Source organism: Gorilla gorilla, chromosome 6 (genome assembly GCF_029281585.2).
Source record: "Gorilla gorilla gorilla isolate KB3781 chromosome 6, NHGRI_mGorGor1-v2.1_pri, whole genome shotgun sequence".
Lineage (NCBI taxonomy): Eukaryota > Metazoa > Chordata > Mammalia > Primates > Hominidae > Gorilla > Gorilla gorilla.
The window spans coordinates 151,097,485-151,125,334 of record NC_073230.2 but is presented as its reverse complement, the minus strand read 5'-3'; the positions used below and the strand labels follow the sequence as shown (position 1 = coordinate 151,125,334).

At 39.6% G+C, this 27,850-nt stretch overlaps 1 protein-coding gene across 1 annotated transcript in view; it reads right to left on the bottom strand.

The window, feature by feature from the left end:
- The window catches only part of MGAM (maltase-glucoamylase), a 152,343-nt gene extending 146,330 nt beyond the window's left edge, over window positions 1–6,013 (bottom strand). The window contains exons 1-2 of the mRNA XM_063708809.1: window positions 5,887–6,013; window positions 2,869–3,044 (exon numbers count right to left, since the gene is read on the bottom strand). Of these exons, the coding sequence (XP_063564879.1) occupies window positions 2,869–3,044; window positions 5,887–6,013 (303 nt within the window). The remainder of the gene's footprint in view (window positions 1–2,868; window positions 3,045–5,886) is intronic.
- Between the last annotated feature and the right edge of the window lie 21,837 nt (window positions 6,014–27,850).

Below are 27,850 nucleotides of genomic sequence, written 5' to 3'. Positions count from 1 at the left end.
CAGAAGCAAAGCCAGGACCGAGTAACTCAATAACCTGGTTCCCCTTACATCCTTTCGCTTGTCCAATGGCTACATTATCATTTCAAGGTGCCAAAGATAAACTTAAGTCTTTTAAGACTTTAAGTTTTTATCTGGGCTCACTGCTCTTCCTAGCACCATATAATGGCTATTAACTGATGTTGTGTAAACACAGAGTAATTTAAAGGTGAAGACTCACAATGATCTTGGCAAAATGCAATACCCTTGCTGCTATATCATAAAACATGATCCCCAACATATTGATAATAAACTGGAATTTGGAAAAGGATATCATAAGCCAAATAAATGAGTAATACATAGACAATTACTAAGTGTGTTCGCTGTAAAAGATGACAAAGCTTCTGTTTAAGAAATATGGTAACCTCTCAAATTATTCAGATTACCACTTATGTTATTGTTATCCTTGGAAATCAACTGTGAATTTCTCTCAGCTTAATTACTCTGCAACGTTTACTTAGGGCATGCGGGTTTATCTTTAAGCATGTAACCTGCTCTCCCATGTTTACACAGTGCTTTATAGCCCTGAAAAATCAAAGGATTTAAAAGTATTAACTAACATTTCTTTCCTAAGCTGGATATCTGGAATTTGATGAAATATTCCTGCTCCCTGCCATCAATGGGATCTTTCAACTCTGAGTTCTGGAATTGGGGATAAAAGACTTCATCAAGAAAGTGGAAAGGATTTTAGAATTCAAAGGTTTGGAATAAGTGTAGACAGTTGTCTTTAAAATCTGCATAGAAGTATAGCCTAAGTGAACCTATAGAGGCACAGAGGTAGGGTCTTAGATGATAGAAGACAGTGTTTGAACTTGGCTCAACGTACAGTAATAAACCACTATATGTACTGAAGTTGGGTAGAAATAATAACAAAAGTTGGATGCAAAAAAGAGAAATTCTAATCCCACATGTAACGGAATGGATAGGAGAAATGGAATTCAGAAGGGATGCCAAGGGGCACCTGGAGCAACCCAAGCATGAGGAAAGGATGATCTAGGGATGGCTGCAAGAATGGAAATGAAATGCCTCTTCTGGAAATTATTGTTAAGGAAAATATTTTAAAATACATGGAATACTGGCCGAAGGGATAGAAGGGATGAGCCAAGCAGAAGTTCTGCTGTTTCTGCCTCAAGAACTAGAAGCTTAATAGAACTACTAGCAGAAATCTGGTAGCTGAGAAGGAAAAGCAGATTTGGTGAGGAGGTAACGAGTTCAGCTGATATGATAGGAAGGAATTCAGTGAAGACGCCCTCCAACCAGCTTCAAGCCCAGAACTAAAGATCCAAACTAGAGTTAGATAATCGAGTGATCTTTTTTTCTAAGATCCATGAAGGGGACTCCTAGAGTCCATTCTCTCCAAAGAAGAGTCTCCCAAGAGTACTCAGGGTGTCAGGGTGGCTTGATACATTACTTCCTCCTGTACTGGAAAAGGATTCCCTCTCATAACTGGGAGAATGAAACAATGGTATTTACAACCAAGAATCATCTGCAGAGAAAGTTATTCTTTTAGTTCTTTTACATATAATCTTGGAGGACAGATGATAAGAATGATAAAATTATATAGCAATGGTTTCAACACCAGAACATTTTGCCTAGCCTATCTGTTGTGTTCATAATTTCTTCCCACCATCCTCTTTCAGCTACATTCCCTTTAATGTGAACACCATACAAACACATCATTATCCATAGCCTCAGCTCTCAACAACAATCTGGATCAGCATACAGCTCTCAGGATTCATAAAACATACAACAAAAGTTCTAAGATGTATCTTCTACAAGAAAATGAATCATTGAAAGTGCCAGTATTTCTCTCTGGCTGAGCAAAAAAGGAGCATGCCAATTAATAAACGCCAAGGCCGTGGAGTAATTCAGTTAGATATGACATGTAGAAAAGCCAAAGTTCATTTATTGAACTTTAATCTTGATACCACAGTATTTATCAAAAGATCTTACAATAAAGCACCAAAGAAACATTACTATGGCTGTATCTGAAGTGCACCAATACCCAGTGACAAGATGGAGTGTTGCAGTAGTGTGACATACTGAGAATGTGATAATCTAGGTGAGCTTCCAAGTAATGAGTGAGCTATTGATTACAGCTCGAGTGAGCTATTGAGTAACTTGCATAATATGACAGGGAAAGTAAATGCATGTGCATCAACTTTCTGTAAATTTGGCACATCAAACATAGGGTGTGGGCAAGTACTTTATAATCATCATAATCAGGTGGACTTCAGCCGATAATCTAGAAACACTCGGCTAAGGTAAATGCCCAGATGCCTGCACTGTCTTTAATCTGGTATTCATTACCTTCTTCCTTCCAAAACAGAGCTCTTGAAACTTTGCCCATATTTTAAATAATGTTCTGTGCACGTGTATGAATTTTTACTGTAGATTCTAGATGAGCTTTGGAAATTCTGAAAGGAGGAGAGACATACAGGGCATGAACAGAGTCAGAAAGAACTAGTAATCATGTAGTGTTGCCATATAAAAGACAAATACGTTTTTAGTAAGTAAGCCCAAAATCTTTCACGGGACACTCTTATACGAAAAGCTTATTCATTGTTTTTCTGAAATTTGAATTTGGCTGGGCAACCGCACTTTTATTTGCTGAATCTGGCAACCCAAGGGAATTTTCCAGGTCTTCCTTTCCTGAAGCTGCACTGTCATACAAGCATGGACACAGGTTAATTTGCCTGAGCCACTAATGGCTGCAACATAAACACCTCTCTTGAGAGTCACTAATGAAGAAAACCAAAACAAAACAACAAAAAAAAATAAACTATCAAGTTGCATAAATTCTAAAATGGAAACAAAATTCATAACTCAAACCTTTGTTGGCGGCTGGTCAGGGATGCAATTAATTCGTTCCAATTCATTTACCACTGGACATTCAGCAGAAACAGGAGTGGTAGCAGTTGTTCCAGGATCTGGGGGACCCGTTGTCCTAGGATGTGTGGTACCAGTTGTTCCAGGATCTGGGGTACAAGTTGTCCCGGGATCTGGGGCTATACCAAAAGCAAATATAAAAAGACCATTAGACAAATTTAATTTCACAGATATTCAATAGTTCTCAACACCTCCAATTAACTCCACTACTGAGTAGGTCATCACTCTGTGACCTCAAAATGTATGCATTCACTTTATAAAATGTCACTTTGTTCCTGCTGACTGTATTTACCTTTGTGTGTCTCTATATCATCTCCTTCTACTCCCAACTCCCTCCCCTACAAGATAGTATGTATAAGAGCAAGGACTCCACCTTTAGACTAGAAGCTCATGAAGGTGGGGACCACCCTTCCTTTAGTCTAGGGGTCAGTAACTATGGCCTTCAGGCCCAATTAAGTCAAAGCCTGTTTTACAAAGTATTACTGGAACATTACACACATGCACATTACATATTATACACATTACAAACTCGTTTGTTTTTAGCTGCTTTGTGCTACTAGGGCAAAATTAAGTCATTATGGCAGAGTCTGTATGGCCCACAAAATCTAAAATATTTACTATCTGGTCCTTTACAGTAAAGTCTGCAGACCTCTGATCTGATTCTTTACTTCCAACCCCAGCAGCAAGGGCACACAGAACATGTGCAGTACAAGTGTCATCCTAATTATAGTAACCTCAGCTTTGCTTGCTCAGTCAACAGCCAATCCCCAGGTCAAAGAATGCTTCTGAGCAATGCCATTCTTCTGTAAATACAAAGTCCTATATGACAAAAGATGTAAAGGGAGGCCACCACTCTAAAAACTGACAGCTAGGACTTACCTAAGGGCTAGAGAACTTTGAATTCAGATTTAAAAATTAGTAAATTAGAAAAGGTATTTTTATTATATCCTAAAATAAGGAGGTGAGCTTTCCTGAAGGTATTCTGCAATAAATTAATAATGACATTAAGACAAAACAGTGTCTTTTGATTGGTTTTCTTTTCATTGGGGGTTTCAAATTCAAATTGTGCCAATGTCTGCATAATGGTTTTAGTTACATCTTTAGAATCACATAATTTTAAGAGTTGAGCAATCTTTGGGACTTTTTTCTACAAAAAGTAGAAACTGTTGTAACAAGGGATGGGGTAGGAGGGGCAGAGAAGCCACAGGTTAACACTTGATTGCCTGGTTCTCCTAGGAAGTTGATCCTAGATGAATCAGATAAGAAACCATGGATAATTCAGTATAATCCAGCTCCTTTTGAGGATATAAAAATTCAATAAACAAAAAAACTTTGATTAGATGAGGGTCTTCAGAAAGTCCATGAAAAATATGTATTATGAAAAAACTATGTATAAATTTCAAATATTTTTGGTACTAAAATAAACTCACAGTAGATTGTTACAACATGTCTGAACAGGACTTAGCTTGAGGCACTAGGAAAGATAAGACATCAATTTGAAAAGAGCACCTATCAGAGCAACATAAATTCTGCTAAAATTGAAACAAGAACAAACATCAAACTCACGGTGAAGCTTGGGTGGAAAAATGGTGAAATCACTGATACTCACAAAAAGTTTATGGGGACAATGCCCCAAAGAAATCAGCAGTTTACAAAGGAATAACTTATTTTAAGAAGGGCCAATACAATATTGAAGATGAAGCGCACAGCAGCAGACCATCCACATCCATTTGTGAAGATAAAAATTAATTTTTTCATGTCCTAATGAAGAGGACTGACAAATAACACCAGAAACAATAGTCAAAACCACAGATGTCTCAATTGGTTCAGCTTATATAGTTCTGACTGAAAAATGAAAGTTGAGCACACTTTCTGCTCTACGGGTACCAAAATTGTTACACCCACATCAGCTGCAAACAAGAGCAGAACCTTAAACATAAATTTTAAACAAGTGGGGATCAAGATTCTGAAGTATTTCTTCCAAGAGTTGTAGCAGGAGATGGAACATGGCTTTACCAGTATGAGCCTTAAGACAAAGCACAAAGCAATGGCTCCCAAGAGGGGAAAGTGGCCCAGTCACAGCAAAAGCAGACCAGTCAAGAGCAAAGGTCACATGACAGTTTTTTGGGATGCTCAAGGCATTTTCCTTGTTGACTTTCTGGAGGGCCAAAGAGCAGTAGCATCTGCTCATCATGAGAGTGCTTTGAGAAAGTTAGCCAAAGCTTTAGCAGAAAAACGCCCGGGAAAGCTTCACGGAGAGTCCTTCTCCACCACCACAAAGCTCCTGCTAATTTCATCATCAAACAAGGGCAATTTTGCAAGAGTTTTGATGGGAAATCCACCTTTTGGTTCCTATTTGGCTCCTTTTGACTTCTTTTAGTTTCCTAATCTTAAAAAAAAATCTATAAAGGGCATTCATTGTTTTCAGTTAATAATGTAAAAAAGACTGCATTACAAAGGTTAAATTCCCAGGACCCTCAGTTCTTATGGATGGACTAAACGGCTGGTATCATCTTTTACAAAAGTGTCTTGAACTTGATGGAGTTTACACTGAGAAATAAAGTTTTTTTTATTTTTATCTTTCTAGCTTTCTTTTTATATCTATATTTCTATTTTTCGACAAACTTCTTGAAGTCTCTCATATACTCGCTTGCCGTTCACATAAGGGTATTGTTAATTATCATTCTTAGCAGAATTAGACTTATTTAAGGAAATTTGGCAAATATTTTTAAAATGTCAATTATGGAATTCTGCAATGCATTAATTGATAAATCAAAGTATCAGAACTTAAACCTACAATGAATATCTACTGAGCTGTCCAAAACACATAGAACACACACATATAACAGCCCCCGCAACAAACACACACACACGAGCATGAAAGCATTACTTTCCTGCCATTGATAAAGGTTTGCTCTAATAAAAACAACATATGGAGAGAGCCCCAGAGTTACTTCTTACCTGTTGATTTCAGTGACTCTTTGGCTAAAAGCACAATTAGAACAATACTGATGATAAACAACACAAGCAGAAGAACACTGAGCACAATCTCCAAAGTAGTAAATTTTTTCAGCTTCTTTCTTGCCATCTCTAAAATGTAAGAGAAAACAATTTTAGATTTGAATTTGATTTACTATATAACTAGTAAGATTTTTAATGGAAAAGCTCAAATGTATGCAATGAATACTATAACAAGCCTCCCAAGCATCCATTATCTAAATTAAAAAATTATCAGCTCATGGCCAATTCATTCTGTCTTTATTCTGGTCCACTTTTCTCCCTACCCCTGAATTGCTTTGAAGCAAATCTCAGGTCTCATGTCTTTTAATCTAAAAATAGTATGTTTCTTTAAAAGATAAGTCATTTTGCAAAAGGCAAAATATTATCATACCTAACATATGTTTATAATAATTTACTGTCATCAAATATCTAGTGAATTTTGAAATTTCTTTCATTGTCTGATAAACTTTTATAATTTGTTCTGCTCTCCTGAGGATGCAAGTAAGATTTATATCTTGTAATTGGTTTATATCTGTTATGTATTTTTTAATAAACAGAATTTGTTCTGTAGATTTTTCCTGCAATCTGAATTTTGTTGATTACATCTCTATGCTTGCTAACACGTTTCTCTACCCTTACAGTTCCTGTAAATTAATTATTAGCTTTAGAGTTTTTATCAGATTTAAGTTTGATTTTTTAGCAAGAATGGTACATAGATGATATAGCATCTTCCAGGAGACTTTAAATCTAGTTAATTCTCTTTTTTGCAATCTTCATTCTGACAATAACCAGCTAGATTACCTTGGAAAATTTACTTAAGCTTTCTCATTCTCAGTTTTCTCATTTACAAAGGAAATAAATTGAACTAGAAGATCTGTGATATTCCTACCAGCATTTTTTTCACTTTTTAAAAATATTTTATACTGATTTTAATTTTTATAGATTTAGGAGTACAAATGCAATTATGTTACATAGATTTATATGCATAGTGGTGAAGACTGGGCTTTTAGTGTACCAATCACCCAAATAGTGTACATTGTACCCAATAGGTAGTATTTCACCTCCCCCCTAACCCTTTCTCCTTTTGGAGTCTCTAGTGTCTATGACTCTGTATGTCCATATATACTCACTGTTTAGCTCTCGTGTATAAGTGAGAACATGCAGTTTTTTACTTTCTGTTTCTGGGTCATTTCACGCAGAAAAAATAGCCTCCAGGTCTATCCATGTTGCTATAAAAATATGATTTCATTGTTTTTTATGGATAAGTAGTATTCCATGGCATATAGGTACACTACATTTTTAATCCAATCATCTGTTGATGAACACTTGGATTGATTTCATGACTTTACTATTGTGAACACTGCTGCAATAAAAATACAATTGCAGGTGTCTTCTTGATAAAACAATTTATTTTTTTGTGTGTAGATACTCAGTAGTGGAATTGCTGGATTGAAGGGTAGTTCTAATTTTAGTTCCTTGAGAAATCTCCATACCATTTTCCATAGAGATTGTACTAATTTACATCCTAACTAAAACTGTATCAGCATTTCCTTTTCTCTGCATCCTCCCCAATATGTGTTGTTTTTTGACTTTTCAATAATAGCCATTCTGACCAGTGTAAGATAACATCTCATTTGTGATTTTAATTTGCATTTCTCTGATGATTAGTGATGTTGAGCATTTTTTCATGTTTTTTGGCCACTTGTATGCCTTTTTTTTGGAAAAATACCTGTTCATGTCCTTTGCCCACTTTTTAATGGGGTTATGTGTTTTTTTCCTGTTGAGTTGAGTTCCTTATAGATTCTGGATCTTAGCCCTTTGTCAGATACATTGTTTGCAAATATTTTAACCCATTCTGTTGGTTTTCTGTTTACTCTATTTTATTTTTTTTACTGTGCAGAAGCTTTTTAGTTTAATTAAGTCCCCTTTTGTCTGATTTTGTTTCTGTTGTGGTTTCTTTTGAGGACTTGGTCATAAATTCTTTGTCTAGGCCAATGTCCAGAGAGTGTTTCCTAGATTTTTCTTCTAGTAATTTTATAGTTTCAGGTCTTACATTTAAGCCTTAAATCCATCTTGAGTTAATTTTTGTACATGGTGAGAGATTTCATTCTTCTGCATATGACATTCCAGTTTTCCCAGTACCATTTATTGAATAGGGAGTCCTTTCACCAGTGCATATTTTTGTCAAGAATCAGTTGATTGTAGGTATTTGGCTATGTTTCTGAGTTCTCTATTCTTTTCTACTGATTTATATGTCTATTTCTATACCAGTACTGTGCTGTTTGCGTTACTATAGTCTTTTAGAGTAATTTGAAGTCAGATAATGTGATACCTCCAGCTTTATTCTTTTTGCTTAGGATTACTTGGGCTACTTACACTCTTTCAGGGTTCCATATGAATTTTAGGATTGTTTTTTCTAAACCTGTGAAGAATAATGTTGGTAATTTGATAACAATTGCACTGAATCTGTAGATTGCTTTGGGCAGTATGGTCATTTTGATGATACTGATTCCTCCAATCCTTGAACATGGGATGTTTTCCAATTTGTGTCATCTACAATTTCTTTCATCAGTGTTTTATAGTTGTCTGTAGAGATCCTTGACCTCCTTGGTCAAATGTATTACTAGGTATTTTATTTTATTTTATTTTATTGTAAATGGGATTGAGTTCTTGATTTGGTTCTCAGCCTGATTGTTATTGGTGTATGGAAATGCTACTAATTTTTGTACATTAATTTTGTGTCCTGAAACTTTACTGAAGTCATTTATTAAATCTAGGAGTCTTTTGAAGGGTTTAGAGTTTCCTAGGTGTAAGATTATACCATCAGTGAACAGAGGTAATTTGACTTGCTCTTTTCCAGTTTGGATGCCTGTTATTTTTCTTCTATTGCCTGATTGCTGCAGCTAGGACTTCCAGTACTATATTGAATATGAGTGGTGACAATGGGCATCCATGTCTTGTCTCCATTTAGGGGGAATGCTTTCAATCATACTGAACTTTTCCCTGTTCGGTATGATTTTGGCTATGGGTTTTTCATATATGGCTTTCATTATTTTGAGGTATGGTCTGTCTACGCCAAGGTTTTTAAGGGTTTTTTTTTTTATGAAGGAATGCTGGATTTTATCAAATACTTTTTCTGCATCTATTGATATGATCATATGGGTTTTGTTTTTAATTCTGTTTGTGTGATGAATCACATTTATGGAATTGTGCATGATGAATCATCCTTGCATATCTGTAATAAAACTCACTAATCGTGGTGTTATTATCTTTTCCACATGCTGTTGGATTCAGTTTGTTAGTATTTTGTCAAGAATTTTTGAATCTATGTTAATAAGGGATATTGGTCTGTAGTTTTATTCTTTTGTTGTGTCTTTGTCTTTGGTATCAGGGTGATGTTGGCTTCTATATTAGTTTTTAAAAGTCATTTTCAAGTGAGTCACAGAAATCTCACACTACTCTATTTCTCCCTTTCACAAAAGACACATGTGCTAAACATTTCATTAGTGTCTTATTTTTTTATTCCATCCCCAAGTTCTTCTCAGAAGAGAGGGCAGTGCTAAATAGAGCATGAGAATCCCTGAGCTTGATTCCCAACCATACAATTTTTTGCTGTGGTAGCTGAAACAATTTATGTAATACTCTTGAGTCTCAATTTTCTTATCTGTCAAATGAAACTACAATTTCTTTTGTTATTATTATCTATTGCCACCTTCTTATTGTGGAAATCAAATAAAAATATTCTAAGTCATAAAGCATAGGTCTCATTATTTACCAAAGAGAAGACGGGTAATGGGTCCTGGGTAAGAAACAGAATGTTCCTACAAAATATGTCAGTCCCACTTTCCCTGAGTGTGTCACCACACCCGACTTGGTGTTCTGGTGGAGCAGCTGATGAACAATGCTGATTGCTGTCCTGGTTGGCTTGCTCTGGTATGACCTTCATTAAGTGCTTTATGGCCCCGTGTGTTGGATGACTCATGCATTGCCTGGGACATAGGTGCATAAAGCCAAGAAGAGGAGCCATAGCTGCAGTCTTGCCTATACAAGGCCTACTTTCTCCACCAACCCACCAACCTTGCTTTCCCAGGCTGCCTTGTAAATCATACTCTCTTTACTCAAAAAGAACATCCCCCTTCTTCTCCTGTGAGGTCTTAATTCATGACTCCCTAATTTAGGAATTGTTTGATATTTCCTTGCGGTCTCATTCTCCACCCAATCAACGTTTCCTCCCACATTCTCTTCAGTAGGAAGCAGCCATCCTTAGTCATTTATCCGAGGATTGGTTGAATAAGAGGACTTACTTCTCATACACTGATAAGAAACTGCTGTTAGTCAACGTAATGCCCTCTTACTATGCAAAAGGAAATGGAGCTGTGAAAGCAACCTTTCTCTACAACAAGGATTGCCTTGTGTTTTCTAGAAGAAATTACTCCAATTCTAGTCTTTCTTACCATGACTGTCACCACTATCTCACATTCCAAAGAGCTTCATAAGAAATCCTATAAAATTAAACTTGCTTGTTAAATTCCATAAAGATTAATAATCTCTCATGCCTGGTATAATTAAATTAACTTATAAAGCAAAGAGTAATCTTATGTTCACTGATAAGAAGAGGAGTTAGAATGTCTATCCAAGTGACCATGTCTCCTCTTTGGTAGATGCTAATAGTTGTAAGATGTGAGATTGCTTTTTATAAAAATATTTAATTTTTTTCCAAGTGTTTATTAACACACTATGTTAGACACTATGAAGAAACACCCACCGACTGCTGGTCAAACTATAAACACCCTATGCTCAATGAAGACTTGGCAAAAACTATTAAAATTACTCATGCCCATTACCCAGCAATTGCATTTATAGAAATTCATCCCTTAAATACACTTACGCACTTGGGAATCAATGTATATACAAATAAAGGTTTTTCATCACAGTATTACATGTAATAGCGAAAAAGTGTAAATATCCATAGAGACAGCAATCAGTAAATATGTGAAGTAAAATATAATTCAATGTTATTTAAAATCATGACACAGCAGGTGTTTTTAATTTAACAAATTATTTGATACTTCTCTCTTCAAGAGGTAGGGCAAGTCCCCACCACCTCACCCTTTGAGGATGAGCTGGACTTAGTGACTCACTTTCAACAGATAGGATATGGAGAAGGGATGGCATCTAACTTCCAAGACGAGGCATTACAGCTTCCTCCTTGCTCTTTCTCTTGGATCATTTCCTGAAGAAACCAGTTACCATGCCATCATAACATTCAAGCAGGACTATGGAAATTTCTAGCAAAGAACTGAGGTCTTCTGCTAAGAGCCATCTGAGTGAGTTCCCTTGAAAGCAAGCCTCTACCCCCATTCAAGCCTTCACATGACTACAGTCCTGGCTGACATATTGGCTGGATTCATGAGAGACCCTAAATCAGCACCACTCGGCTAACTCACCCCCATATTTCTGACCTACATAAATTGGGAGATAATAAATGTTTATTGTTTTAAACTACAAAATTGTAGGGTAATTTGTTACCCTGCAATAGATAACTAATATGCATAGGTAAATATGACTTTTTAATAAAATATCATTAGCATTTTTTTAAAAACATGTTTGCTGTTTATTAATAGTCCTTTTGCTCCATATATTCAAATATGGTTACTTGCTCTACGGAACAATAATATCTATTTTCTAGCTATACAAGAGAAAGGTTTCCTTAAACCTTAAAAAAAAACTCCAGCATTATCTGATTGACCTTACTTCCTGCATTATAGAACTCTTGATGGTGAAGCTTCCTATCTCAATTAGAAATGCAATTGAAGAAAAACTAAGATCAGGAAAAATGGCAAGAGGCAAATAAAAAAGGAAATAATTTAAATAGGGTTAAGGGCTTTTAAAAATGTTTTTTTAAAAACTGCTACTTGGCAATCTGTCCTTAATCTTTGACTATTTTTTTATAGGACAAATATATAATTATGCAATTTTAATGCTAATGATAATAATGGTTAACAGTGATTGAGCAGATATCCTAAGAGGTTTCCATAATTTGTCACATGCCATTTTTATAACGACTGCAAGTTAATCATGGCTACTATCCTCACTTTCAGATGAAAAAACTAAGCTTCAGAAACGTCGAATAACCTGCCTGATGTCATCATACAGCTGATAAGGAGCAAAGCCACAATTTGAACACCTGCCCTTTGGACTCCACAGCCATTGCTTTTAACCATCACTCTGTATTCTATGCTATAATGCCCCACAGTGTACACCAGCTTGGGCTTTCTGTGAGATTATAGTTTTATCAAATAAAAACACATTAAGTTTATGGCCCATAGCACGTTTTAAATTATCTGGGAGACCTAGAAGAAGCTACTGATGTGCCTCATTTGCCACGATCATTCATCATTATCTAAATTACATCTCTGGAAGTGTGCCTCATTTGCCACGATCATTCATCATTATCTAAACTACATCTCTGGAAGAAAGAAATCTGCTTGCAGTTTATTTATTCATTCATGAATTATTTATTAAGTCCCTACAATGTGCCAAGCATTCTTTCAAAAACTGACTACACAATAATGAACAAAACAGATAAAAATCCCTGCCCTCATGAGACTTATGTTCCCATGAATAGAAAAAAGAGACAATAAACAAAATAAATAAATATACACTGGGTTATACTGTATAAGTATATGGAGAAAAAGTGGGGGGTAAATGAGGAATGTTGGGGTAAGGGTGGCAATTTTAATTAGGTTGGTCAGAAAAAAATCTTACTGAAATATAAGAATTATTACTATATACATATGAACGCTTTTACACTGTTGTGTGTGTAAATTAGTTCAAGCATTGTGGAAGACAGCGTGGCAATTCCTTAAGGATCTAGAACTAGAAATACCATTTGACCCAGCAATCCCATTACAGGGTATGTACCTGAAGGATTATAAATCATTCTACTATAAAGACACACGCACACGTATGTTTACTGCAGCACTACTTACAATAGCAAAGACTTGGAACCAACCCAAATGCCCATCAATGATAGACTGAATAAACAAAATGTGGCACATATACACCATGAAATACTACGCAGTCATAAAAAAGGATGAGTTCATGTCCTTTGCAGGGACATGGATGAAACTGGAAGCCATCATTCTCAGCAAACTAACACAGGAACAGAAAACCAAACACTACATGTTTTCACTCATAAGTGGGAGTTGAACAATGAGAACACATGGACATGGGGAGGGGAACATCACACATTAGGGCCTGTCAGGGGATGGCGGGCTAGGGGAGGGAGAGAATTATGACAAATACCTAATGCATGTGGGGCTTAAAACCTAGATGATGGGTTGACAGGTGCAGCAAACCACCATGGCGCATGTATACCCATGTAACGAACCTGCACATTCTGCACATGTATTCCAGAACTTAAAGTAAAATTTAAAAAAAGAATTATTACTATATATACATTACACAAAAGCAATAGAATTTTTTTCTTCTTGAATTATTTAGTATATGAATAATTGTCAAAGCTCATTGTCCTGGTACCATTATAGTTCTTTAGGCAAAGTAGACAAACCACATGGGGGCCCAAATTATTAAAATGGCTATCTAAATTAATTTGGAAAAACTGGATATTTGTCCTCTTTCTGGCATTATAGCCAGCATTTGATGTGTATATGGAGGTCTAAGCCATTCTTTTAAAATCCTTTGCTAACACAAGACATGAGATCTAGTGGAAAAGAGGATTCATTGTGGATAGATAGACTAAGAACAACTTGCAAAGAGGACCCCAGCGAGCCATAGCTATTCATCAAAAATGCTGGGTGTTATTAGTAGGTTGGGCCGTCCTTTCCCAGCTGCTTGGTGAATGGGAAGGGATAAGGTAGCTAATGAATGGCTTTTTTCTTCCAAGTCTGGTCACACCCAAAGTGAGAGATTTAAGAGTCAGCTCTGACCCTAGCCAGCTGTATGACCTTGGAAAATCCACTTAACCCCTCTGGGTCTCAGTTTCCCCATCTGAACTGCAAAAGGATCATCTCTAGGAGACAGCTAACTCCTCCTTGAGCCCAGCAACAGGGTGTGCAAAGGCTTATATTTCTCATCACATTCCACAGCTGACACCTGAACAAATTTTAAATGGAAAATTTCTTTTCTAGTTCCATTCCATGCTTATAGAACAATTTTTATAGTAATTTTATTAGCTCATTAAAATGTATTTGTGAGGGAATGCCTGATAATAAAAAATAATCATTGGCATCTTGTGAGAGTGTGACTGAAATAGCAACGAGCTGTCTTAAATTTAGTGTCCCACTTCATTTGGTCCCTGGTAGCACAGGGACCTACCAGCACAACAAACCAAAGACCCCCTCCATCTCACCCCCTCTTTGCACACCTACAAACATACACTTACTGTCCCACACCAGGACACAGACTGTAGACAGTTTGGACATTGGGAGGTCCTCCTCGCCCAGCAAAGCCACTGATCAGATCCTGCATGAAGAACCTAGTGGTATCCTTTTTCAGGGAGACCCATGGGGATTAGTCTCAATTTCTCTCTCTTTCCCCAAGAGTAACTCTCCCTTCCCACCTCTGTAACCAGTCAGAAAAGAAATGCCTGCATGTGTCTAGCTAGACTGGCAACTAGTAAGGATCCAACTTTTTTTAAGTTTTATTTTAAGTTTATTTTAAGTTTTTAAGTTTAAGGGCCAACAACAATTTATCACCTTCTCCTCTTCCCACGAGCACTCCCATTCTACTCCACACATGACTGCCAGGACAGATACCCTATCTTCCTCTTTATGACCTCCTCCCAGATTCCACAGGAAACCTCTCCTACCCCCCAATGCACACCAACTCATAAATGCATCCCAATATTTTACACACATCCTCAGACTATCCCCTAAAATTATTCCGTATTTGATCAACAGAGGCACCAAACCCATAAGCATAGTGATAGATTTCTCAATTTTCTGATTATAATTGGTTCTTCAGTTACATTTTCTCAATCACAACTCCAAATCCTTTCAGAGGGAAAATGCTCTAATCTCACTCCCAAATTCTAACTCCTTTTATTCATTTCTCTCACTTCATTTCCAGAATCTGAAAGAATTTCTGCCTGCTACCTCAACCTAAGTATTAAATAATTCATCACACCTCACACAGAGAAACACACACAAACACACAGGTTTCACTACAATCAGGCTTATAGATCCAGCCTTAGTTCAGAAAAATATACACACACTAAGAAAAAAGATAAATGAGAATTTTGTTCCATGTGTATGCATGTGCATAATTTTTGATTTATTATTGGTGTTGTTTATCTTTGTGTTTAACAAATTAACAAGGGCTTTTTTTTTTTTTTTTTTTTGAGACGGAGTCTCGCTCTATGGCCCAGGCTGGAGTGCAGTGGCGTGATCTCGGCTCACTGCAAGCTCTACCTCCCAGGTTCACGCCATTCTCCTGCCTTAGCCTCTCCGAGTAGCTGGGACTACAGGCGCCCACCACCACGCCCGGCTAATTTTTTGTATTTTTTTAGTAGAGACGGGGTTTCACCATGGTCTCGATCTCCTGATCTCGTGATCCACCCTCCTCGGCCTCCCAAAGTGCCGGGATTACAAGTGTGAGCCACTGCGCCCGGCCAACAAGGGCATTTTGACTAAAAGAGATCAACTCAAATTCACACACACTTGTAGACATACATCTGTAACCGTAAAAGAACACAAGGTTCACAAACATACCTCATTACCTCTTGCAGCCGCTCCTTCTCTGTCTGAAGGATGGCTTAGCAATAAAAGCAAAGGAGCACAGTCCACCAAAGCAACCAAAGATCTGGTAACTATTTACTGACCTATCAAGAAAACGTTAATGGCTTTCAAATGCAAATGAATGGCCAGCTTTTATCTCCAGGATCAGAATTTTTAGTTAATTAGTAATCGTGGTCTTGCTCTAAGAAGGACATCCTTAAGACTTTTGGAAGGAAAAGTCAGCTCCCATGACCCACTCCATCCCCTCCAGGCACTGAATGTTTAATCGGTGGTGAGGATACCCTGTATGTCTGGTAAGAGAACACAGACACAATTTGTAGATGATAAAGAGCAAAAAATAAATGACCCCAGTATTCCAAAAGAGCCCTGGTCTCTTGCACTGACTCCGAATCTCTCAGGAACTCACTGACGTTTAGTAGCACAATCTGATGATTGTGATGGAAGGAAGTTGTTTTAAAAATGTTTTAAAAATAGTTTTCTTCTTTCTTCTTTAAGGTGTCCTTAAGCTTGTTTGCAGTATGGAAATCCTTTAACAGTCTGGTGACTCTCGAACTGCCTTTGCAGAACTATAAATAAGAGAAATCTAACAAGACTGACTCCATCTTGCTTCTAACCTCCCAGGCTAAATTACGTTTTCTGGGGGATTTTTTTTTTTGGGGGGGGTGGCTTTTTGCTTATTCTAGTACAAAGGCCAAGAAACCTATGAGAGGGATTTAGTTTATAGTTAAACTTGGAGTCAAGGGAAAATGATCCCCCTCCTTGCCTGGAGCTTAAAGCCGCATTCATAAGGCAAGGTTGGAATTATGGTAGGGGCTTAGACTTTGCTAAAGAATAGGCATAAACAATGTCCTGCCATGGCTTAGTTTGTTTTTCTATAAGTTGCTTACTGCCCCAGTCACATAACCAGTGTCACAAAATTTATAACTTCCCCTACTACCAAAGATAACATCACTGTATTGGTCTGTTTTCACACCTCTATAAAGACATGCCTGAGACTGGGTAATTTATAAAGAAAAGAGGTTTCGTTGACTCACAGTTCCGCAAGGGTGGGGAGGCCTCAGGAAATAATCATGGTGGAAGGGGAAGCAGACACTTCTTAACGTGGTGGCAGGCCAGAGAGAGTGAGCAAGAGCAGGGAAAACTGCTTTGCAAAACCATCAGATCTCAGGAGAACTCACCCACTATCATGAGAACAGCATGGGGGGATCGGCCCCCATGATCCAATCACATCCCACCTGGTCCCTCCCTTGACACATGGGGATTATGGGGATTACAATTCAAGATAAGATTTGGGTTCCGACACAAAGCCTAACCATATCAATCACTATTGTGAAACCTAAATAACTGGTCTTTTAGATATTTGTTAGCATTTCAGTAGACTAAGAGACACCACCTAGTCTTGAGGCCCCCCCCAACACACACACCCCTCCTGGGAACTGACTCAGCTGCACAAAGACAGTTTTAGGTGCTCCTGTGATTTCATTCCCTGCCAATCAATTATACAAGTTCCCCAGCCCATGCCCACCAAAGTACCCTTTACAAACCTTAGCCTTTGAATCCTGAGGGAGAGGGGATTGAGAAGTTTTTCCCTGCTCTTGTCTGGCCAACCCTGTGATTATTCAACTCTTTATTTACTGCAATGCCTGCTGTTCTCATTGGTCTTTTTGGAGGGCAGTGGGCAAGAAGAACTTATGGAGCTGAGACACGCTTATAAACCTCTCTTAGAATTAATTCTTAGGCCAGGTGCAGTGGCTCACGCCTGTAATCCCAGCACTTTGGGAGGCTGAGGCAGACAGATCACCTGAGGCCAGGAGTTCAACACCAGCCTGGCCAACATGGTGAAACCGTGTCTCTACTAAAAGTACAAAAATTAGCCTGGCATGGCAATGCGTGCCTGTAATCCCAGCTACTCATGAGGCTGTGGCAAGACAATCACTTGAACCCAGGAGGCAGAGGTTGTAGCGAGCTGAGATACAAAGAAAATCAATTACATTGAAACACAGTTACTATAATATTTTTTAAATTATAGTTCGTGCCTCCTTAATGATATACTAACAAGCGATATGTCTAATAGCGATTGCAATTTCAAAAACATGATAAGCGTAAACAATATTTTGAGATTGTTTTAAATATATGATGTGAAAGTAATTGTGACCTCTCTTGAAACCAAATTCATAGGTACTGCTAACACCACTGTAGTTTGCAGCCTAACTCTAAATTTCAATTAGAATTTAGCAAAGAAATGTAAATATTTTCCCCTTCCAAGTTCACAGGCTTTCAGAATTATATCTACAAACCCCAGGTTAAGAACTTTGCTCTATTACTAAGTGGACCTTCCTCCAAGTAGGGCAGAGTTCCCCGCTCTGTGATAATCCAAGAGTTATCTGTGAACCTGTGGTTGTCAGCTTCCAGAAAAATAAGCACAGAAATTGAAGGTAAGTGTTGAGAGACTTGCAATACAATTTGACAGAATCATTTCATGTCATTGATCTTGATAATTAAAAAATGGAGCTTGTATCTGTATATTGCTTTTTTAAAATTTATTTTTCAAGTAATTTAGTTTTAATTTTACAAAAGCCACAGTCTGTGATATATTGGAAAATTTTAAAACAATAGCTGTTTTACCACACATAGTTTAAAAAGTCCTGCTCAGCTACTGCTATTTCTAGGCATTTGTCTTTATGGGCTAATGAAAATTCAGAAAAAAATCTGGGCCAAGAGACCTAAATTTATAAACCGTGTATATCATCTGGAAAATACAAACAAAAATCACTATCTCTTATCACAGTCATTTCACAGTAGACATAGACAGATAATCAAAATTGAATCAATTTATCTCTTTGATAAGTTTACTTCCTTATCCTTACTTTTCTTATTTCATGAACCATCAGTGAACACCAACCACCGTGGTAACACTGACTTACCGTGTTTCTTTGGCATCATAGAATCAAAGAATTTACAGCTAAAAGAGGAAAGAAAGAAAAACTGGCATGCACGGAGGCTGGCCGAGTGCCAAGACCTTGGGTCTGAAGCAGTGGCTCATACCTGTAATCCTAGCACTTTGGGAGGCCAAGACGAGAAGATCACTTGAGCCCAGGAGTTCAAGGCCAGCCTGGGCAACATAAGGAGAACATGTCTCTACAAAAAATAAAAAAAAATCAGCTGAGTGTGATGGTCCACACCTGTAGTCCCAGCTACTTGGGAAGCTGAAGTGGGAGTATCACCTGAGCCTGGGGGTCAAGGCTGCAGTGAGCTATGATCATGCCACTGCAGCCCAGCTTGGGTAACAGAGTGAGAGCCTGCCTCAATAAAAATAAATAAATAAAAACAAGACTTTCGCCTACATGATCTCACTGATGTTCACAATGGCCCCAAGGCAGCAAATGTCTAAACCGCCACCCAAATGCACATCCATCAAGCTCCTAAGACATGTGACTTGAGTTGTTTGGTATCGCCCTTAAAGAACTTTAAAAATCACTAAGCATAGCCTCCTTATTTTACAGAAGAGGAAATTGAGACCCAGGAATAGGAGGTTTGTGTGGGTGGTGACTCAGAGTTCCAGATCCGAACAGGGCAGGCCTGAATTGCAAAGCCCAGGTCTGCTTATTAACTTGGGGAGCTTAAGCAACTAAGTCTCTGATTCTGTAACTTAAATGAAGATTAAAATACTACCTATCAATAAATTTATAAACTAGACAAAATAATGTGAGTAAAAGACTTGATGTTACTTAGTAAATACTCTGTAAGTGTCAGTTACAATTAATATGATCAGTATGCATCTGCCACAGTTGTGACAAGAGCTCAGACCCTGAATCCCTAATCCAAGGCCCATTCAAATATGCCAATCTCTCATTCGACCCCAAATCAGAATTCTGAACACGGCAGGCAGTCATTCATGTTTACAAAGGAAAAATTATTGAACACCTACCCTGCACAACATCTATGGTGTTGCCTGACTGTAGCAGTTTAAAGGCTTAGCTCCAAGTCCCTGGATTTAAAAACATGGTTCAGGCCAGACCAAGGTATAATCATTGTGGTGCCTGGAGTGGCTTGCTCTCTGGTGACATGGCCTTATCTGGGCTTGGAGATATTAGAAAAGCATGTCTACTTGGGAGCCAGGAACACTATGCAAACGTGAGGATTGGAATGTGATTAAAATATCTCCTTTTCTCAGCCAGGTGTGGTGGCTCACGCCTGTAATCCCAACACTTTGGGAGGCTGAGGCGGGTGGATCACGAGGTCAGGAGTTCGAGATCAGCCTGACCAACATAGTGAAACCCCATCTCTACTAAAAATACAAAAATTAGCTGGGCATGGTAGCGCGTGCTTATAATCCCAGCTACTCAGGAGGCTGAGGCAGGAGAATTGCTTGAACCCGGGAGGCGGAGGGTGCAGTGAGCCGAGATTGTGCCATTGCACTACTCCAGCCTGGGCGACAGAGTGAGATTCCGTCTCAAAAAAAAAAAAAATCCTTTTCTCCATCCCCAGCCACCACCTTTACACTAACCATTGTGACCCCACCTCTGGATCAAGCATTAGCCCTGGGGCTGCCTCCTCAGTTCCGGCCACAGAAAATATAGCAATAACCACTTCCTCCACACAATTCCATCAATATACAGTTATTATGTGTGTACTACAAACAAGGCACTATGAGAATAACAATAACAACATCTACAGAGTGCGTACTGTGGCCTATGTTCTATGCTAAATGATTTCCATGCATTATTTCACTTCCTCCTGGTAACTACGCTATGCAGTCGGTACTGTTATTATCCCAGTTTTACAGATGAGAAACCTGAGGCACAAAGGCGACTTGCCCCAGGTTATGTAACTGATGAGAGGCAAACCCAGAATGCAAAGCCAGGCAGTCTGGTCAAGCCTGCACTGAAACATAGATGAGCGTGATTCCTCCACGACCTCATAGCAGAGAGAAGTCAAATGGCTACGATGCTAAAGAGAAGACAGCACCAGCAAATGCTACTGGACAGAGAATACACATGCTGGGAGGGACAGGAAAGAAATCAAAGCCGTAGCTGGGTGGAAGTGGGAAGGGAAGGAGAAAAGGAAAGATATTTTGGGCGAAGGGAGCAGCATTAGCCAGACCCACAGGTAAGAAATAACAGAACCGGTGCAGCACACCAGCATGGCACATGTATACATATGTAACTAACCTGCACATTGTGCACATGTACCCTAAAACTTAAAGTATAATAATAAAAAAATAAAAATAAATAAAAAAAAGAAATAACAGAACCTGTTTTAGAAACTGCAGTAAAAAGACACAGAGAAGACAGTTGTGAGACAATCAGGGACACTTCTGGGAAAGTACACTGGAGCCACAATGCAGAGATTCTAGCATCTCATCTCAGCAAGATTTTGCAAGCAGTAGGGAACCACTGCAGGTAAGAAACTGCCCAGAGCTGTCATAAGCACGAGATAGATTTCTACACAGATTCAAAACACTGGATTATCTGCTTCTTTCAGTTTTTAGTCCAGAAGAATATTACTTCTCCCCACACCTCCACGCAGACTAAGTATCCACAGGGGACTCTGGAAGCTGCACAGGTGCATGTTCTTTGGAGTGAAGTTGTGTAGACATGAGGAGGGAATGAAATAATGCATGTGAATCATTTGGCATGATACATAGGCCATAGTAAGCATTCTACGTGTGTTGTAATTGTCGTTCTGACATTTCCCCTTTCCCAAGCCACTGGAGTAATAGTGCATTCAAGAATATATTGCTCTGTTTTATAGGTGTGCATTCCCCAAAGTGCTCAGAGGAGTGCTAGCCACTCCTTAAGACGCTGCCCACAGAGCTTCCTCAAACTCTCTGTCAAAGCCAGACCCACATGAAGAGCCCATTCTGAATGCTGAGCCCAGAAGGGACAGATGAGGCCCAGTGTGCATCCTTCCTCCTCCTACGTGGAACATGACTTCATGTGTTCTCCCTTCCTGGAATAAAATCCTTGTAGAAAATAATAATTTTATCTGTGTGGATTTTACCAGTAATTAACTGTGGGTGGATTAGGTGTCCCTAAAATATCCCTTTAGTATGAAATTGTCAAACATAGTATTTCATTCAAGATAAATCTTTTTTTGGAGAGTATTTTCATGTTAAATTTTCAGATGATTTCAACTGAAAATTTGGGGAATTTTCCATAAAAATTGAGGAATTTTGGAAAATTAGGAGAATGCACTTTAGGGATTCTCAGCCTCCATACAGCAGCAAGAGGATCACTTGAGCCCAGGAGTTTGAGGCTGCAGGGAGCTATGATAGCACCACTGCACTCCATCCTGGGCAACACAGCAAGACCCTGTCTCTAATAATCGAAAAAAAAAAAAGAAAGAAGAACATGGAGTTTCAAATCAAACTAGCCTGGGCTTAAATATGAGGTCCTCTACTTACTTTCTGCAGAACTTGGACAATCGTTTCAATTTTCTGAAGCTCAGTTGCCTTATCTGGAAATCAGGGATGATCATGAGTACTTCATGATGTTACTTTGAGCCTAAGCTGACATAAGTACCTGACATCCAATGTCAGTTTCCCAACCCCTCCTCAGCCAGTCCTTTCTGAAAATGAAATAATATCCAACAAGCAGTATCATTAGCTTAAATTCTGTTAAGAACTATTCCTCCAGTTCCTCAACCCTTAGGAATAGCCACAGTAAACAGTCAACACATCCCACACTGAACTGATTCCACAGGCCAGTGGAGAAAAACCACTACTACAAGACTCTCTTTCTCTCTCTCTCTCTCTCTCTCTCTCTCTCCCTCTATCTTTCTCTCACATACTCATACACACACACACACACACACACACACACACTCACAAGCACATGGCATCTACACCCCCTACCTATCAAAATGATTTCTCACAGTCTTCATAGCCTACAAACATTAATTTTTACCTCTGTATTTATTGCAGCCAAGTTGTTTTCCTTCTTTTGTCCCATATAAAAGACCTTAACATCTCATGCCACCTGCAAAGGGCAAAAAGGAGTTAGTTGGAGTAGGAGTAATTTCTCTGCCCAGAAATGTTCAGAGGAAGGTGAGAGCGGAAACAATGTACACAGGACATTACAGCATTTCCTTGTCTTGTGAAATGTCTATTATTTAGCAGCTTTACACCGTCTTCTACTCCCTTCCTCTTCACCACCACAGATAAGAACACATGCACACACAAGTATGAGTACAGAGAGAATTTTAGGAATAACACATCACCTAGTAGTCACATAAAACTTTACATTTGGCCGTTCATGGTGGCTGACGCCTGTAATCCCAGCACTTTGGGAGGCCGAAGCGAGTGGATCACCTGAGGTCAGGAGTTCAAGACCAGCCTGGTCAACATGGTGAAACCCCGTCTCTACTAAAGATATAAAAATGAGTCAGGCATGGTGGCGGGCGCCTGTTATCTCAGCTACTCGGGAGGCTGAGGCAAGAGAATCGCTTGAACTTGGGAAACAGAGACTGCAGTGAGCCCAGATCGCGCCACTGCACTCCAGCCTGGGTGACAGAGTGAGACTCTGTCTCAAAACGAAACAAAAAACAACAAAACTTTGCATTGTGTGACACTTAGCAGTTTTCAGAGTACCTTTTAAATTTTTTTTGTTTTTTTTTAAGACAGAGTCTTGCTGTGTTGCACAGGCTAAAGTGCTGAAGTGCAGTGGAGCAATCTCGGCTCACTGCAACCTCCTCCTCCTGGGTTCAACCAATTCTTCCTCCTCAGCCTCCTGAGTAGCTGGGATTATAGGCATGCACCACCACGCCTGGCTAATCTTTGTATTTTTAGTAGCTATGGTGTTTCACCATGTTGGCCAGGCTGGTCTTGAACTCCCGACCTCAGGTGATCCACCCACCTTGGCCTCCCAAAGTGCTAAAATTAAAGGCATGAGCCACCACGCCCAGCCTCAGAGTACTTTAATCTGTACTATTTCATTGATCACAACAATCCTTTAAGATAAGGCAGGTATTTTTAATGCCCATGTATAAATGAGGAAACAGAAACTAAGAGAAATGGGTTGCTAAAGGTCACTCATATACTGGTAGGGTTAAACTCATACTAATTTAATTTCAATCCAGGAATCCAATGTTCATAGGGTTTGAAAGCAGTAAATACAGAAAATGGCTTTTTCAAACTAAATGTTTGTTCATTCATTCAACAAATTCAAAGTGGATTTGCCACCAAGTCTCCCAAACGGGAATCCCTCAAATCCTATCAGCTGTCAAATTCTAGCATCCTCACCTCAGAGATGGCTATTTCTCTTTAAGCTCAAATCTTGTTCTAGAAACCCCCATTATTTCCTCCATGCCCCCCTCCCCTGTGCCTCGCTGACACCTGCACGGTCCACTTCTGTGTGGGAAGCTCAACATAACCCTAACACTCTGATCTCAGCTGAGTGAACCAGCTGGACAGATGATCCGATCTCGTCCAGATGGATTCGCCCTCCCAAAAATTTGGATTTGAGACACAGTGCCTGAATCATACTGCACTGAGTGAGCACTATGTCTGTGGGATTACGGCATGTTATTAAGACACAGAGATTAGTTTTACTGAAAATGCTTGTTTGTCCAAAAGAGAATGGGATACACATGTAGAGAGTAGCAGAAAGAAAACATTCAAACCCACAGAAGGAAAAGCAGAGAGATTAACTGCCAGTATTCTTTTCATTTCTGTGAAGGCCAAGGTACAACTTAATTTCATGTAATTCTCCTATTTCTTCACCAAAACACTACCTTTACTATGCCTATGACTACCACCACCACTACCAGCACCACCATTATCCTAACGTCCAGTTTCTGTGAGTTTCTGTGCCGTGTGACAAAATGGTTCCTGCTAGCCCTGCTATGACAGGCTCGTGTTTCGTCTCCATTGTCCAGTATAAATAAATATCTCCACCAAAAATGTCTAATCATAGTCTACCCTATGAACAAAAAGTTCTCCTCCTGTTATCTGCATTTTTCTGGCTTTTACTACCACCTGCAAGTATAGGACCTCCGAATCTCCACAAAGTCCCTCCCAATTGTTTGGCATCTCCATTGAGTTCCATTTTTTTAGATGAGGGTACACGTACCCTAGGAGGTATGTGGTGGCATATTGAGAGGTTCATAATGCATTTTCTTGGAAATACCATTTTAGTTCAAGATTATTGGAGAGGAGTAAGTAATTTCAATCAATATTTTGAATTGCTAAAATTGTGGCAGTATAATATAATAGTATGCAAATGTACACAATTGTTTTTCAACATCAAACACTAAATTCTGCAGAAATTTTCCCCTATAATGAGCCACTGGTAGGTATATTTCCCCTCAGTCCCCTACCCCAAGGGAAAAATGTGAAAAGAATGCCATAGGAAATGTCTTAAATTCACAAACAATGTCTTACAGCCATGTACGGTCTCTGTCATGTTTGCTGTCTTCTCTGGCTCGGCATCCTTCCTCCAGGTACCTCCCTCTCCTCCTGGTCTGCTCTCTGGGAATTGCCATGTCCACACTGTCTCTGGGTATGGCTTGAGCTCCCGTGTCTGCAGACTGAGAAAGAACCCTCCAAGTGCCAGAGCTACACAGTGTTCTCTTATGTGAAATCTGCTGCAAAGAAGCACAAAAGGGCTGTCATCCAATGGCTTACAGCTCTATCAGCTTTTACTTAAAACCTCCTCACCCTTAGCTCATGTTTGTGAACAAGATAAAACTTTAAGAGGGGTCCAGAGATCCCTCAAAAGGAATCCCCACCCATGGGTCCCTGCTGAGAAAACTGATCTTATGTCCCTAATCACAAGGTTCCATGCTGCCATTAAAGATGCTGGGGGGAGGAGCCAAGATGGCCGAATAGGAACAGCTCCGTTCTACAGCTCCGGTCTACAGCTCCCAGCGTGAGCAACGCAGAAGACGGGTGATTTCTGCATTTCCATCTGAGGTACCGGGTTCATCTCACTAGGGAGTGCCAGACAGTGGGCGCAGGTCAGTGGGTGCGCGCACCGTGCGCGAGCTGAAGCAGGGCGAGGCATTGCCTCACTCGGGAAGAACAAGGGGTCAGGGAGTTCCCTTTCCTAGTCAAAGAAAGGGGTGACGGACGGCACCTGGAAAATCGGGTCACTCCCACCCGAATATGGCGCTTTTCCAATGGGCTTAAAAAACGGCGCACCACGAGATAATATCCCGCACCTGGCTCGGAGGGTCCTACGCCCACGGAGTCTCGCTGATTGCTAGCACAGCAGTCTGAGATCAAACTGCAAGGCGGCAGCGAGGCTGGGGGAGGGGCGCCCGCCATTGCCCAGGCTTGCTTAGGTAAACAAAGCAGCCGGGAAGCTCGAACTGGGTGGAGCCCACCACACCTCAAGGAGGCCTGCCTGCCTCTGTAGGCTCCACCTCTGGGGGCAGGATACAGACAAACAAAAAGACAGCAGTAACCTCTGCAGACTTAATTGTCCCTGTCTGACAGCTTTGAAGAGAGCAGTGGTTCTCCCAGTACGCAGCTGGAGATCTGAGAACAGGCAGACTGCCTCCTCAAGTGGGTCCCTGACCCCCGAGCAGCCTAACTGGGAGCACCCCCCAGCAGGGGCACACTGACACCTCACGCGGCAGGGTACTCCAACAGACCTGCAGTTGAGGGTCCTGTCTGTTAGAAGGAAAACTAACAAACAGAAAGGACATCCACACCAAAAACCCATCTGTACAACACCATCATCAAAGACCAAAAGTAAATAAAACCACAAAGATGGGGAAAAAACAGAACAGAAAAACTGGAAACTCTAAAAAGCAGAGTGCCTCTCCTCCTCCAAAGGAACGCAGTTCCTCACCACCAATGGAACACAGCTGGACAGAGAACGACTTTGACGAGCTGAGAGAAGAAGGCTTCAGACAATCAAATTACTCTGAGCTACAGGAGGACATTCAAACCAAAGGCAAAGAAGTTGAAAACTTTGAAAAAAATTTAGAAGAATGTATAACTAGAATAACCAATACAGAGAAGTGCTTAAAGGAGCTGATGGAGCTGAAAACCAAGGCTCGAGAACTACGTGAAGAATGCAGAAGCCTCAGGAGCCGATGTGATCAACTGGAAGAAAGGGTATCAGCGATGGAAGATGAAATGAATGAAGTGAAGCGAGAAGGGAAGTTTAGAGAAAAAAGAATAAAAAGAAATGAGCAAAGCCTCCAAGAAATATGGGACTATGGGAAAAGACCAAATCTACGTCTGATTGGTGTACCTGAAAGTGACAGGGAGAATGGAACCAAGTTGGAAAACACTCTGCAGGATATTATCCAGGAGAACTTCCCCAGTCTAGCAAGGCAGGCCAATGTTCAGATTCAGGAAATACAGAGAACACCACAAAGATACTCCTCGAGAAGAGCAACTCTAAGACACATAATTGTCAGATTCACCAAAGTTGAAATGAAGGAAAAAATGTTAAGGGCAGCCAGAGAGAAAGGTCAGGTTACCCTCAAAGGGAAGCCCATCAGACTAACAGCAGATCTCTCAGCAGAAACCCTACAAGCCAGAAGAGAGTGGGAGCCAATATTCAACATTCTTAAAGAAAAGAATTTTCAACCCAGAATTTCATATCCAGCCAAACTAAGCTTCATAAGTGAAGGAGAAATAAAATACTTTACAGACAAGCAAATGCTGAGAGATTTTGTCACCACCAGGCCTGCCCTAAAAGAGCTCCTGAAGGAAGCGCTAAACATGGAAAGGAACAACCGGTACCAGCCGCTGCAAAATCATGCCAACATGTAAAGACCATCAAGACTAGGAAGAAACTGCATCAACTAACGAGCAAAATAACCAGCTAACATCATCATGACAGGATCAAATTCACACATAACAATATTAACTTTAAATGTAAATGGACTAAATGCTCTAATTAAAAGACACAGACTGGCAAATTGGATAAAGAGTCAAGACCCATCAGTGTGCTGTATTCAGGAAACCCATCTCACATGCAGAGACACACATAGGCTCAAAATAAAAGGAGGAAGGAAGATCTACCAAGCAAATGGAAAACAAAAAAAGGCAGGGGTTGCAATCCTAGTCTCTGATAAAACAGACTTTAAACCAATAAACATCAAAAGAGACAAAGAAGGCCATTACATAATGGTAAAGGGATCAATTCAACAAGAAGAGCTAACTATCCTAAATATATATGCACCCAATACAGGAGCACCCAGAT